Source organism: Podarcis melisellensis (genome assembly GCF_964234715.1).
Source record: "Podarcis melisellensis genome assembly, chromosome: 1".
Classification (NCBI taxonomy): domain Eukaryota; kingdom Metazoa; phylum Chordata; class Lepidosauria; order Squamata; family Lacertidae; genus Podarcis; species Podarcis melisellensis.
Window position 1 is genome coordinate 40705842 of NC_138528.1, and position 14215 is coordinate 40720056.

At 41.0% G+C, this 14215-nt stretch overlaps 1 protein-coding gene across 1 annotated transcript; it reads right to left on the reverse strand.

The window, feature by feature from the left end:
• Positions 1-994: 994 nt before the first annotated feature.
• On the reverse strand, positions 995-9821 carry EMC7 (ER membrane protein complex subunit 7). Its single transcript, XM_081883589.1, has 5 exons — positions 9474-9821; positions 6865-6984; positions 5292-5430; positions 3633-3713; positions 995-1423 (listed from the first exon to the last, which is right to left on the reverse strand). The coding sequence occupies exons 1-5, from the start codon at positions 9722-9724 to the stop codon at positions 1271-1273; spliced, it is 744 nt and encodes a 247-aa protein (XP_081739715.1). The 5' UTR covers positions 9725-9821; the 3' UTR covers positions 995-1270.
• Positions 9822-14215: the final 4394 nt, after the last annotated feature.

Genomic DNA, 14215 nt, shown 5'->3' on the forward strand with positions numbered 1-14215 from the left:
TGAGGTTGAGGAAGCCTGCTCTAGCCCATGAATCAAGAACTTGTGGAGCTCCAGATGTGTCTGTACTACTACTCCCATCATTCCTGGCCAGCTTGACCACAGGTCAGAGCTGATAGGAATTTAAGTCCACCACCATCTTAGAGGGCCACAGGTTTAGAATCCCTATAAAACATGTGAGATTAGGGTATCAGTTTCCTTTGCCTGCCAGCATTCTTGTCTGTTGATTGTTGCGCATACTTGCTACAGCATTAAGTTCTTCTGTTGTTTCTGCTAAGAAGGCGCAAGGTAACAACTAGTGTCTCAAGCACAGAAATGGTCAACAATTTTTATCCAAAACATTTTAGATGAACCAGTGTAGACTTACATTCACAAAGCTTTTGTTAATATGTTATAGTGGTGGAAGGTAGGCAAGAGAATGTGTGGTTTCTAAGCAGCGAGGGATCGTACGTGAGGGCACTCCCAGTAGGACAGTTTCCCCTCAAAAATGCTTCCATGACGAAAAGGAAAACCACAAGTACTCCACAAAAACTAGCATGGCAATTTAAGAACTGGTACCAAAGGAAAGAGAGAAGGGAATCAGGGCCACTATATTTGCTGTTACAGGCAGTTCTCAGCTCCTTGAATTGCTTCTATTCCTGCTTCCAATTTTAAGAACATTGTAATTTTGAAGTTCTGCCTGGATTTATCTTTTTTCTCCTCCCTTTTCTTTACATTGTTGTATGTTCCAGATTCTATGCCCAAAGTCAGGAGCTGTCTTCTTACTGACCTTTGTAAGCAGCTATGGGACACTTTTTCACCCGAGGAGCAGTGTAAAAATGCTTCAAATAAAAACAAATCAATCAAAAGAGGTTCTCTTTCAATAAGCACAAGTAATGTTAGGTTAAGAAAAATATTGTGCATTTATAGACTACGTAAGTTAAGAACAGTGGGTTAAAGACACTTGGTTTCTTGAAATCAGATGCTTTACAGTGATGTTTTAAGAATCATCAATATATTTCACATAATTTAAATTCTTTAATGTCATTCTCTACAAAGGAGTTAACTCTTCATCGGTCTTTACAGAGATACAGAAGTGAAGCAATGTCCCCATGTGTTTAAAGAACAAGATATTTAAATAGGTTAAAAAGCTACAGCACACACAACAGTTGTATCATGTCCAATTTCACATTGGATTTAGGTTACAGTAGTGGCTTTTTTGTTCTTCCACAGAACATATAGATGATACCACATAACAGAGCTGTGCAAATTGTGGCTCCAGAGAAACAAACAACTACCTCCTTTTTCCTGCCCCACTTTTTCCTGTTTTACTGCTACTACCACTGGACTTGCTAGAAGATTTTGAAGAGAAAAGTCTTGTCATGAACTCTGACACATCAGGCAGCTCATGGTTAGAATTCAACATATTCATTGATTGCTCCATTTCCTAAATGCATACAAAAAGAGAAGAATGTATTAAGTAAAACCATTTCCAAATCGTAAAGATACGCCAATTTGGTTAATTGTTCTGTCAGTAGTGGTGTCATTTTGCAGCTGCTCTCTACCCATATACCCCTGCTATAGACTCTTTATACAGCCACAGCCTAAACTACAACTAAAAAAAACTCTTGTGTTATATTGATATAAATAAATGAAAAGGAAGTTCTAAAAGCAAAAAACAGAGATAACCATGTCTAAAGTAGTGTTACAGGATAAAGGATTGCCATATTAAAATTTTAAAAGATGAGTTTGGTTAAAATCTCTCCCAATTTCAAATTTAAAAAGTTTCTTTTTAAATGCTAAAAAATTTGGCACACTAGTTCTTAAAAATTGTTTAAAACAAATTGAACTATCATGGCAATGTATGTCAAGCATCTTTTTGAAAAGCCATTTCCTTCCAACAGTTGCCTTCTATTAAAATATGTCTGCTAAAAGATCTGGGCCCGATTTGAGGTAGGTCATTTAATTTTTCCTAGCCTTTCAAAATTGAACAGAACATTTTACAACTATTGCAGCCTACCCAATGTCTTCCACAGAGGACATGGTCCATGATTCTGTCAACTACACTTTTCCATTAGGCAATCAATTTCTTGCCCAAGAGAGCAGATCACATGTTGATTCACATCAGCAAATGCATCAGATCAAGCAGTTGATCTGCCTCCACTTTTAACCTTATATTAAACATTTACAATGCAATCTTTTGCAAGTTTTCAGAGGTAAGTTCCACTTTATTCTCAGATGAGTGTGCAGCCAGAGTTAAAATGGAAGATTTAAACATCTATCTCATGATCTAGAATGCTATACCTATTAACTCAAAAATAATGTGAAACCTGTAAGGAACTACTGAAGACAGTGGTCATTTAGAAGGAAAGGAAATTAATACCAACTGAACCCCAAAAAGCAGCAGCCAAAGACAAACAGTAGATACTGCTAAATAAAGAAGATTTAAGTAAACACCTTGAATCTCCATTTTGTTCTAGCCTTCCGCTATTCGGCATAACGCATGGTGAAAGGACAATAAATTAGGATAATTTAATAAATATCATATTTAAAACTTTCTGTCATAATGGATTTGTCACAGAAGAACGTGACTAGGATGTGAATTCTTGTTTTAATTGCAATAGGCAAGAAAAGGAGACGATAACACAAATTATCAGAAATAGTCTCAGAGACATTCATTCAACATAGGAAGAGACTGGTAGATTATTTTTGTAACTCAAAATGAGTGCCTCTGTTTTCAATGACAAACTAGTGGCGAAATGGCCATAGCACTGAATGGGCAGATGAAGGAATCAGTGCAGCCCAAGAAATCAAAATGATGGTAGAAAACTACCCCATCCAGAACCAAGACATACTTATTTTTCTGCCCAGTGGGCTCTGCTTTAACATTTTTCACCACCTATAAGCCAACAGGCTCATGCTAATTCCTAATATCAGCAGCAAGGAATCTTTAGGCAGCCTCTGCCAGCAGGAAAAAGAGTGGATGCTGTTGGCTCACACCCAAAGAGGTTTGGCAGAAATTGAGGCTGTTGCAACAGCCTCTACTGCTCCTAGAACCAAACCGGAAAGGCAACCTAAAACTGATGAAAGATGTCCAAGTACAACTCTCTGTTGCTTCTCAATAACGGCATGAGTGGGCAGCTAAGAGTTATCTTGTATGATTGTGTCTGGGTGGGATCAAACAGATCTTGGTCCCTTTTGTGGGCTGGAATGGAAAGTTGTTGAGATGAAGCAGACTGTCCTAACACACACCAGCTCTCAGACACTAGTTTCATTCAGTCCAATGACACTAAGGCTGCGGCTTCCTGGTCTCCTCATATTACATCTCTCTCCATCCTCTTAATGCCCTCTCTTTGTGTTCTTTCACTTTCTACCTTATCCCTGACTGAAAATAATACATTGAATACATTATACAAAGTTTACACTGCACACAATTTAGATTTACCATCTCTTAGAATTTGATGTTTTCTGTATAAAGATTTGAATAATTAAGCATTATTAGAGAGCTTGTACTTCTGGCCCACAGCTGTATTTCTATCTTAGTGGTAATAGAAAAACCATCCCCAGACACTTTCTGGACTGTAATATTTATTTGGACTGGTTTGGTTTCTTCAGATACAATATTTGCAGTGTTAACCCTCGCAAAGCTTACTCACCCGCCTCATGTCAGGATCACTTGTGTTGACAACCTTAGGAAGTAATACGAAGATCAGCAATGGAAGGATCATCATCATAACCTTAAACAGGAGATTTTAAAAAATATGTTAGTATTTCTTCTGTTATGCAGCAGTTCTAGTACTGCCGTATTGTACCATAGATAATAAAAGAAGAATCCCTCAAAAGTTATATTGTGAATGGCCACCAGGAAACAAACTATGACTCCGTGAATCAGATTAATACCCAAACCTAGGATTGTGGGTAAAATATTAACCATGGTTTACAGTGATATACAAGTGGCGCATCTCAGTGACATACTTAGATGGGGTCAACAGCTCCAAAGGCAGCTACATATGCCTGAGGCTGCATAGAAATTCCAATATTTAGAAATATCACCAAAAATGAAAAATATGGTGAAAACACTCCATGTTGGGGCTCAATGACCATAGTCTTGAGCCAGTCAAGATCTACTCTCCTTGAGTAGATCCTTTGATTACTACTGCAGCAGAGAAATCATTTCTTCTGGCAGGGTTTTAGCAGTCAAAATAGACACTAACTTATTATTCAACAATATACAAATAAAGGGGAGAGTGGATCTATATCCAAGTATCACAGCGTGTGGTATTTTAATTTTTTTTAATGTGCTGCATAACTGAAGCATCTGTATCTAGGCTAGTTCAATTATTCCATTTAACAAGTCCGACCATATGCATTGGGACGCGGGTGGCACTGTGATCTAAACCACAGAGCCTAGGGCTTGCCAATCAGAAGGTAGGTGGTTCAAATCCCCGCGACAGGATGAGCTCCTGTTGTTCGGTCCCAGCTCCTGCCCACCTAGCAGTTTGAAAGCATGTCAAAGTGCAAGTAGATAAATAGGTACTGCTCTGGCGGGAAGGTAAACAGCATTTCTGTGTGCTGTTCTGGTTCGCCAGAAGTGGCTTAGTCATGCTAGCCGCATGACCCAGAAGCTGTCTGCAGACAAACGCCGGCTCCCTCGGCCTATAGAGAGAGATGAGTGCCGCAACCCCAGAGTCGTCTGCGACTGGACCTAATGGTCAGGCGTACCTTTACCTTTACCATATGCACTGAGCCAGGATTAATGAGTACCTGTGGTTACTTTAGCAACCTCAAAACAACAACAAACCTATAACACATTCCTCTGCCACACACTCTGCCTTCCAGTTTCAACTGAAATTTCTAGCTGAAGCAAGCTAGAAATCAACACACTTTTAAGACTCCTACTACAAAACACAGTTACACATTCGTAGTTTACTTCAGAAATATTATATACAATAGGGCTGGAGGGTTGTTTTTTTTTTTTGCAAATGCATAGCAAATTAACTGGAGTTGGGGATGCTAATTTAGGTCTACAATGCTTCATAATTTCCCCCCAGCTGATTGTATGACAAGAAAACCCTGTTAAGATGATGTAACCATCCCTCCCTCTAGAGATGCCTCTCCTGCACCAAGAGATACCTGCCTGAAAACAAGCCTTGTTTAATGATTATCTTCTAACAGTGACATATTAACATATAATCTGTTTAATGTTTACCCTTAAATCTTACAAATAGGGTCCTTAAATAGGTTTTGAAACATAGGCAATAAACAGCTAATCAGTGGCAAACAAGCAGTTCATATGCACCTGTTTCCATACATACCATGGGGTTCATTAAGAAGTCTGTCCATCCCCAAGACTCTCTCTTTATGAAATAAGAAGGTGGTCCAGAAGATTTCATCTGAAGCGGGTATGGCAATCGGACAACTTCTGATGTTTTGATGTAATTCACAAATCTTGCCCTGAAGAAGACATTTAGAAGTATCTTTTTCCATTAAAGCCCAACAAATTATCTTGGTTAGATATTTTCTCTATCACTGCATTTGAACTGAAGTGATAATCCTGTGAATAGTTAAGCAGCTTAAAATCTGATTGTAAGAAAGTACCATAATTGTATATAGGATCGTGGCTTGGTTGCCTGCTCATATAAGAGATTCTGCATTAGATGTGCATCTATATCCCAGCAAATGTGTTTACTTGGTGAAACTTTATTTTCCCAAGAGAGGCCTGAAAATAGTTTATTCTGCATGTCCTTGGAGATAGCAACTAGAACAGGTGCTACTGAAAAACAGCAACCCATTTTACACACACACACACACACACACACACTCATCACAGATTTAGCAAAATCCAGTATCAGACAAATTAAGTTTGACAGATCTCACAAATGTAACAAATTAGCAGTGATCATATGTCTAGCATTAAATGTCAAAGATTATAGACTCAAAAGAACTTTGTAAGACACTGTAATCACTGTGCAGATATTCTCAGTGAGGAAAACATAGCTGAAAAACATTCTGTAAACTATTAGCACCAAACAGAAACTGAGTTAAGCTTAGCTTAACCAGGTGGCTTTAACTTGTGGATAGAAAGCTCTGTTAAAGTAAAGAGGTTATTTTAGTCAGTTCCCCATTAGCCAGTTCCTACAGCACTGCTGAGAAGGTACTCTGGAGGGGTTTTTTTTTTAGGGGGGCATCTGGAAATGTGGAAATGGGTGCTGGGGCCTGCAGGGAGAAAGGGAAGTCTATTAAAATGACCACCTCCTTATTTCAGCAGAAGCCACCAATGGATCTTGGTCCTTTCCATGAACAAATGTGCAAGCCTAGATCCAACCCCTTCAGATATAGTTTGTGTATCTTTAAAAGTAAATTTTTCATGATATATCACACCACACCTGGCAGAAGTTTTGTTTTCAGATACATTAATTTAGGAGCTTGGTTCACAACTAACACTAAGCCACAGTCTGTTTAAAAAATCATATTAACCACAAATTTGTCCCCAAGATGATCAAACAAAGCATGGCTTGTTTCTCTAAAGCTTGATTTCTTTCTAGCCCTATGCCTTTCTAGCTTGGTGAACATCTGTGATGTGCAAACAAACCATGGTTATGGAAGGATGTTGGGTTTGTACATAACAGCAAGCCAAAGTTAAAACAAAACAAGGTTCGTAAACCACCACCAATCCAAGGCTTCAGATTGTGGTTTGCCAGCAGTAAACGAGCTGTAGTGAAGGCAACTGTGGAGTATTCAAATAATTATGGAGTTTTAAGGCCTATTTATTTATTTGAGAGAGCATCAAAAATGTTTAAGGCCTTACCAACAGACCAACCAGCCCTGTTTTCCATAGCAAATCAGTTTGGTTTAGTATTCTATATAAAAAAAGCTGTAGCCGCTCACCTCATTTTCCCTTTTGAAGTGATGTCCACTCGCACTGGTTCAAATTTATAAGCTGGAGATATGACTTCAACTACATATGATCCAGAAGGAACATCATGAACCACAAAGCTTCCATCTGTCCTGAAAAATAAAAATTATCATATATTTAATTGCATCACAGAACAGTTACAATAATTTAAAATGTGCTACAGATGTTTTACATGTCAGAACTCAAAAAAGCTTTATTAGACCAAAGAGCTATCATCCTATCAAGAGGGGGATTACCAACTCTACCTATTAATTCATAACACAATGCTCTATTTCACTAACTTACAATGCCACTAAGCTGGTGCTGCATAGTACTTAAGAGTGGGAGCTGGATGTTTCCATTGAAAATCTTGGCTCAGCCATGATACACTGAGTGTTCGCAATCCTCATAAGTACAGAATGGCTTTTTCAAACCATCTTATGTGTATATATGTATGGAAAAGACAGTTTTGTTGGATGCAGTTTCTCAACCAGAAAAGTCTTGAGAAGGATCCAAGAAAAATCTTGCTCTCAATATTAACCTGCCTATACATAAAGAGCAGGAGCATAATCTTTGCTATAGAAAGGATAGCCATTGCTTTCTCTTGACTGCACATATCGTCTGTCATTTTTTAAAATACAGGATGATGTTCAGTCTAAACATATGTGATACAGAGCACTCGAGTCTCCAAAGAGGAGCTGGAACTGACAACACTCAAAGTATGTACATATGTTTCTGTGCTCCAGGACACCTCCTTGCAGGATGAGGTCACAACACCACAAGGTGGAAAAGGAGTTGTGCAAGACTGGCCATTACTGAAATAGGCACAACCTATTAGGTAGTAGAGATACCTGTAGAACTACATTCTAGAATCTAGAAAGCACTCACCCCCCCCAAAAAAAACACCCAGTGACCCTGCTGTCTCAGAAAAATAATGTTATCTAGCAATTAGATGTGCACACTACTGCACAAGCTAACTTTAAGAATCGGGATGCACATTCTACGGTAAACAACAGACAGGATTCATGCTTGCACATTACAGGGTGCAGGTAGAAGAAGAAGAGTTTTGATTTGATATCCCGCTTTATCACTACCCGAAGGAGTCTCAAAGCGGCTCACATTCTCCTTTCCCTTCCTCCCCCACAACAAACACTCTGTGAGGTGAGTGGGGCTGAGAGACTTCAGAAAAGTGTGACTAGCCCAAGGTCACCCAGCAGCTGCATGTGGAGGAGCGGAGACGCGAACCCGGTTCCCCAGATTATGAGACTACCGCTCTTAACCACTACACCACACTGGCAACTGCAGGTACCTGCAGGTGTTTCTGTACACAGCAGAAACCAAGAAGCTGGAAAACAGAAACTACAGAAATAAAGAGGAGGTGTTTGGTGATTGCTTAACGGTGCTTTTTGAGTTCAGGAAAAAGAGCAGTATCCTTAAAGGCTTGAGGAAAAGTTTCCCAGTTCTTTGTCCTTTGAAAGGAGCAACATTTGTTGCATTCAACTAAGTGGCAACAAGCATGCCCTAAGATTGACTGCTCCGCGCTCAAGAAAGGTGACTCTTTTCTGAACTAAGATTTTAAACAGGTAGGTAGCTGTGTGGTAGATTTCCAAAAAATAGCAAGGAGAGACAAGAAGGCCTACTTAAATGAGCAATGCAAAGAAATAGAGGAAAACAACAGAATGGGAAGAACCACAGATCTGTTCAAGAAAATTGGAGATATGAAAGGAACATTTCGTTCAAAGATTGCCATAATAAAGGACAAAAGTGGTAAGGACCTAACAGAAGCAGAAGACATCAAGAAGAGGTGGCAAGAATACACAGAGGAATTATACCAGAAAGATATGGATGTCTCGCAAACCCCAGGTAGTGGGGTTGCTGACCTTGAGCCAGACATCCTGGAGAGTGAAGTCAAATGGGCCTTAGAAAGCACTGCTGGAGGAGACTCTTGAGAGTCCCATGGCTACCAACATGAGTCTGACCAAACTGCGGGAGGCAATGGAAGACAGAAGTGCCTGGCGTGCTCTGGTCCATGGGGTCACGAAGAGTTGGACACGACTAAATGACTAAACAACAACAGGTAGCTGTGTTGGTCTGCCGTACTTGGAACAAAATAAAAAAAATCATTTCAGTAGCACCTTAGAGGCCAGCTTTTGTGTGCATGCACACTTCATCAGATACCAAGCATGCAGACAAAAGCTCATACCAATAACAAACTTAGTTCGCCTCTAAGGTGTATTGGAAGGAATTTTTTTATTAAGACTTTAAACATGTGGGGGAAATCAGAAGAAAAAGACAGTCATCTCTTCAAGTAAATTTGTCTGTCTCTGTAGGCACACGTTGGTGGTGATGCAACTTCGTACTATGATGCAGTGGTTAGTAGTCTCAGACGAGGAATGGGGAGGCCCGAGTTGGAATTTCCCCTAAACAACCTCGGGGGGGGCTCACTTTCTGTCAGGCTAGCCTACCTGGCAAGGTTGTTGTGGGGACCAAACGGGAGAGAGACCGAGGGTTGGGGTTCGAATCAAAAAAGGCAAACAAATCCGTTCCCTCCCCCCGCAAAGCCTTCCGCTCCCGGCAGCCTCTCTCCCCGGCTGCTACTCACTTGAGGAAGCCGACGTGCTCCTCGCCGTCCACCAGCACCCGGGCCCCCGAGATCCAGTCCTGGGGCTTCACCCCCGGCACCACCGCCCGGCCCTCGATCTTAAACCGCTCGCTGGCGCCCACAGCCTCCCCGCTAGCGGCGCCCCCGGCCACCTCCGAAGCCCGCGAGCCGGCGGCCAAGAGAAAGGCCGCCACCAGCAGCCGCAACATCGCCGTCGTCGTCCCCGGGAGGCCGCCGGGCCGGGCCGCCATTACAGCAACCGCCGGAGGTGCCGGGAAGGAGGGGGAGGAGGCGGCGACAGAGCAGACCGGGAGAAAGGAAGGGCCGCTCTCGTCGTCCCCGGCGGCGCATGCGCCAAGTGGAGGGGTGCGCCGTGACGAACGAGGATACGAGAGCTCAACTTCCGGGTTTCTTCTGAAGACGTTTCTTAAAGGAGCCGCAGGGCGAAAAGCAGGGAGCTGCCCATGGAGAGCGTTGCTGGGTTTCAGGGTAGTTATGATTGGGCAGCAGTATTTCTATTATTATTATTATTATTATTATTATTATTATTATTATTATTATTAATAATAGTAGAAGAGAGCATTGCTGGGTTTCAGGGTAGTTAGGATTGGGCAACAGTATTTCTGTTATTATCATTATTATCATATGATTATTATGATTATAATATTATTATTAGTAGTAGTAGTAGTAGTAGTAGTAGTAGAGAGCATTGCTGGGTTTCAGGGTACTTTTGATTGGGCAACAGCATTTCTATTATTATTAATAATTAATAATAATAATAATCTGGGTTTCCCCAGCCACTCGTCAAACGCCAAAAACATCTGATACAGCAATTTTAATAATAATAATAATAATAATAATAATATAATAATAATAATAATAATAATATAATAATAATAATAATAATAATAATAATAATAATAATAATAATAATAATTTTTTATTATTATTTATATCCCACCCATCTGGCTGGGCTTCTCCAGCCACTCTAGACGGCTCCCAGCAGAATATTAAAAACACAGTAAAACATCAAACATTAAAAACTTCACTAAACAGGGCTGCCTTCAGCTGTCTTCTAAAATAAAGAGAGGAGTAATAAGTTACAGCATCGGGATGAGCGCCTACTTTTCGTAATTTAAGTCTTGTTTAATGTGGGGGGGGGCGGAATGTATTTTTCAAGAGAACTTATTTTTGCTCAGTGCAAACTCAGTGCAAGGTATAACACTTCTACTGAAGGCTGGATATGGGCTGCGAGTGGGGCCTGAGTGGGCAACGTTAATCTTTGCTGTTGCCTGTAACGGGAGGGGTGTTTAGGGAAGCTTTTAATGTTTGATGTATCACAGTATTTTAATATTCTTTTGGAAGCCTCCCAGAGTGGCTGGGGAAACCTGGCCATATGGGCGGGGTATAAATAATAATAATTATTATTATTATGGAGTGGAGTGGGGTGGGGTGGGGGATATTTAGCTAAAAATCTAAACCAACCACAGCCCCACCAATGCTGGCTTTTCACGCAGTTCATATTCTGCAGTAGTGTAGCATTTCTACTGCCCCCCATATACATTCACATAAAATCTGAATTAGATGGTGGACTTGCAGAAAGGGGTCAAACCCTATAAAAAAACCCTCTGTTCTCAATAAGACTGAGGAACCTGGAGGAGATAGAGCCCAGCTATTTTATTACTTAGGAAGCAATAGGTTACAGTCGGATCCATAGCTGTCAACTTTTCCCTTTTCTTGTGAGGAATCCTATTCAAACTAAGGGAATTTCCCTTTAAAAAAGGGAAAGGTTGACAGCTATGGTCGGACCCTTCCGCAAGAACTGTAACCCCCAGCTAGCAGTCTAGGGAGGTTAATTATAAGTTTCTACACAAAGCCCTTTCCAATCATATGCATATAAGTATTTCACATTACCTCATCCTAATTGTTGGATACATTTCAGGTTAGTATGCTTGCGCAATAAGCATAAGCATTGGCTGTTTTGCTGTCCATACAGAAACATTGTTACATGAAGCTATTGTGCTTTGTAAACCTGCGTGTTTAGCTGCGTATGTTCTGTGATAAAAATGTTAGCTTCTTCTCTTCCTGTGGGAAAGGGCTTTTGCATTCTCAGCAGGTTCAAAGCTTTAGCATTCTTAACAGTTTCATAGCTTTTTCTCAAAGTGATGTAGCATTTTCTTAAAGCATTATCAATTTTTGTGGCCCTTGGGGTCCTCCCTCAGACTCATGCCTCTGTTTCTACATGGCATCACAGGTATGCTAAAATCCTGGATTCTTCTTCAGGTAACATACGCTTCAGGTTACAGACTCCACTAACCCAGAAATATTACCTCGGGTTAAGAACTTTGCTTCAGGATGAGAACAGAAATCGTGCTCCGGTGGCGCGTGTGGCGGCAGCGGGAGGCCCCATTAGCAAAAGTGGTGCTTCAGGTTAAGAACAGTTTCAGGTTAAGAACGGACCTCCAGAACGAATTACGTACTTAACCAGAGGTACCACTGTAAGTATAAATGTTGGGGAAATGGATGCAAATGAAACTATTGTTTTTTCTCTCTGACCCTACAAGCAGTTTTTCTTCTTCTTCTGATTCCATTTCAAGCACTTTGTCCGATATAATAAATGTAGCTCCATTGCTATTTCTAGCATTTAAGAGTACTAAATATATTATTTAGGCAATAGTGTGGAACCTGGTAGTGTGGGAGATTTCAAGCTATTTTGTGTATCTATTCTAACAGCTACAATAGAAGAAACCATTTAGCATTTTTATTGCTAGCATTTATTACATTGTAGTCTCCCAGCATAATGTTCCAGGCAGCTATATAAGAATTGGTTTTGGCTCAGCAAGTATATTCCATTTTGGCTCTATTTAATCTCTCTGTCCCCAAGTTTCTGGAATCAGTCAAAGCTTAAGCAGGTGTTATTTCTAACAATGCCATGCTGACCATCAGTTCTCTTATAAATCAAACTTATCAGTAAATGCTGACCTCTTAATTTCAAAATAAGGATTTGCTCTGGTCTGCTTAAACTAATCTAACAGTATAATTGTAGCCTGCTGTTCTTTAACTGTAACCATTGGAAATTGGGCACTGACCCCTAATGGCCTAAATCCTGCATCTCATAAGGATTGTCCTTCTATTAAAATCCACATATCATCAAGATCATCTATGTGTAATATCTGTGCACAGTAAGAACTGGTAGAGTGAAAAAGAGAATGTCTACCCTTCATTATGTGGACTTCTTCCCACAAAGGGTGTGTTCACATTACTGCCTTAGAGCGCAGTGAAGTTGTTTTTCTCCTGGTGCGTTTCACAGCTCTTTCCCCTCTAGCTGTTCACATCAGCACAGTTTCCGTTCCTGTTTGTGTGCAAACCAGGGGGTGTTGACGGGGTGGAGATGTCTCCACCCTATTCCAAGGTGTTTACATCTAGTTATTGTACATTTTCATTGTACGTTCATTTTATTGTACATTTTCAATAGCATTGTTGTTGTTGTTTAGTCATGTCCGACTCTTCGTGACCCCATGGACCAGAGCATGCCAGGCACTCCTGTCTTCCACTGCCTCCTGCAGTTTGGTCAAACTCATGCTGGTAGCTTCGAGAACACTGTCCAACCATCTCGTCCTCTGCTGTCCCCTTCTCCTTGTGCCCTCCATCTTTCCCAACATCAGGGTCTTCTCCAGGGAGTCTTCTCTTCTCATGAGGTGGCCAAAGTATTGGAGTCTCCGCTTCAGGATCTGTCCTTCCAGTGAGCACTCAGGGCTGATTTCCTTCAGAATGGATAGGTATGATCTTCTTGCAGTCCATGGGACTCTCAAGAGTCTCCTCCAGCACCATAATTCAAAAGCATCAATTCTTCGACGATCAACCTTTTTTATGGTCCAGCTCTCACTTCCATACATCACTACTGGTTTCAATAGCATAGGCATTTTTAAAACATTACTTTTAAAACAAAATCTCATCTCTGTTACTTGTGTTTCAAATGATTTTCAAGAGAAAGCAAGTAACCTGCCCTGGAAACATCTTTATCCTCCAAGCTACTCCTGGCTAAACAGCACTACTTCATCCATCCCTTCCACACCAACTCTAGGTATCGCAAGCTGCACTTCTCTACCTTTGATGCCTGCTAAAGCCCACTCCTCTACTCCCCACTTCCTCTCTCTGGTCAAGATTTGGCCTCCTCCTCCAATGGTAAGATAGAACCAGTCTACTCTGCCCTTCATTCTGCCCCTTCTCATGCCCCTTTCCAACTTCCAGTTATCTCCCCTTATGCACCATCTCCTGCGAGTATCCAAACACACCATTTCCCCTATTCTCAAAAAAGAACACATTTCTAGGCTCATTGTCCCTTCTCCAAGTACTACTCTCCCCCCCCCCCCCCTTATCTCTGAACTTCTGGACTGTGCTGCTTACTCCTATATAACAACGATATTTCCTCCAATTCTACTTTTGACCATCTCCAATCTGGCTTTCACCTCTTTCACTCCACTGAACTACCCTCATGAAAATCATGGATGACCTCCTCACTGCCAGATCTATGAGCCTCTTCTCTGTACTTATCTCCTTGATCTTTCTGTCATGTTTGGTAGTTAATAGTTCCTTCCGGTTAGATTCCTATTATGCCCTGGGGATCCTTGCTGCTGTCCTCCACTGGCTCTCTTCCTGTCTAATCACTTTTTCAGTGTCTCCATATACTGCTTTCCCCTCTTGGTGGGATTCCTCAGAAGGCTTGGCTGCCTACTATTCTT

Bases quoted from the DNA above. Each gene is read 5' to 3' on its own strand.
- EMC7 (XM_081883589.1), bottom strand. From the start codon at position 9,724: ATGGCGGCCCGGCCCGGCGGCCTCCCGGGGACGACGACGGCGATGTTG. The intron at 3,714-5,291 runs GTATGTATGGAA...CTCCTGTTTAAG, and splicing joins ACTTCTTAATGAACCCCATG to GTTATGATGATGATCCTTCC. The intron at 1,424-3,632 runs GTGAGTAAGCTT...GTATGCATTTAG, and splicing joins GTGATCCTGACATGAGGCGG to GAAATGGAGCAATCAATGAA.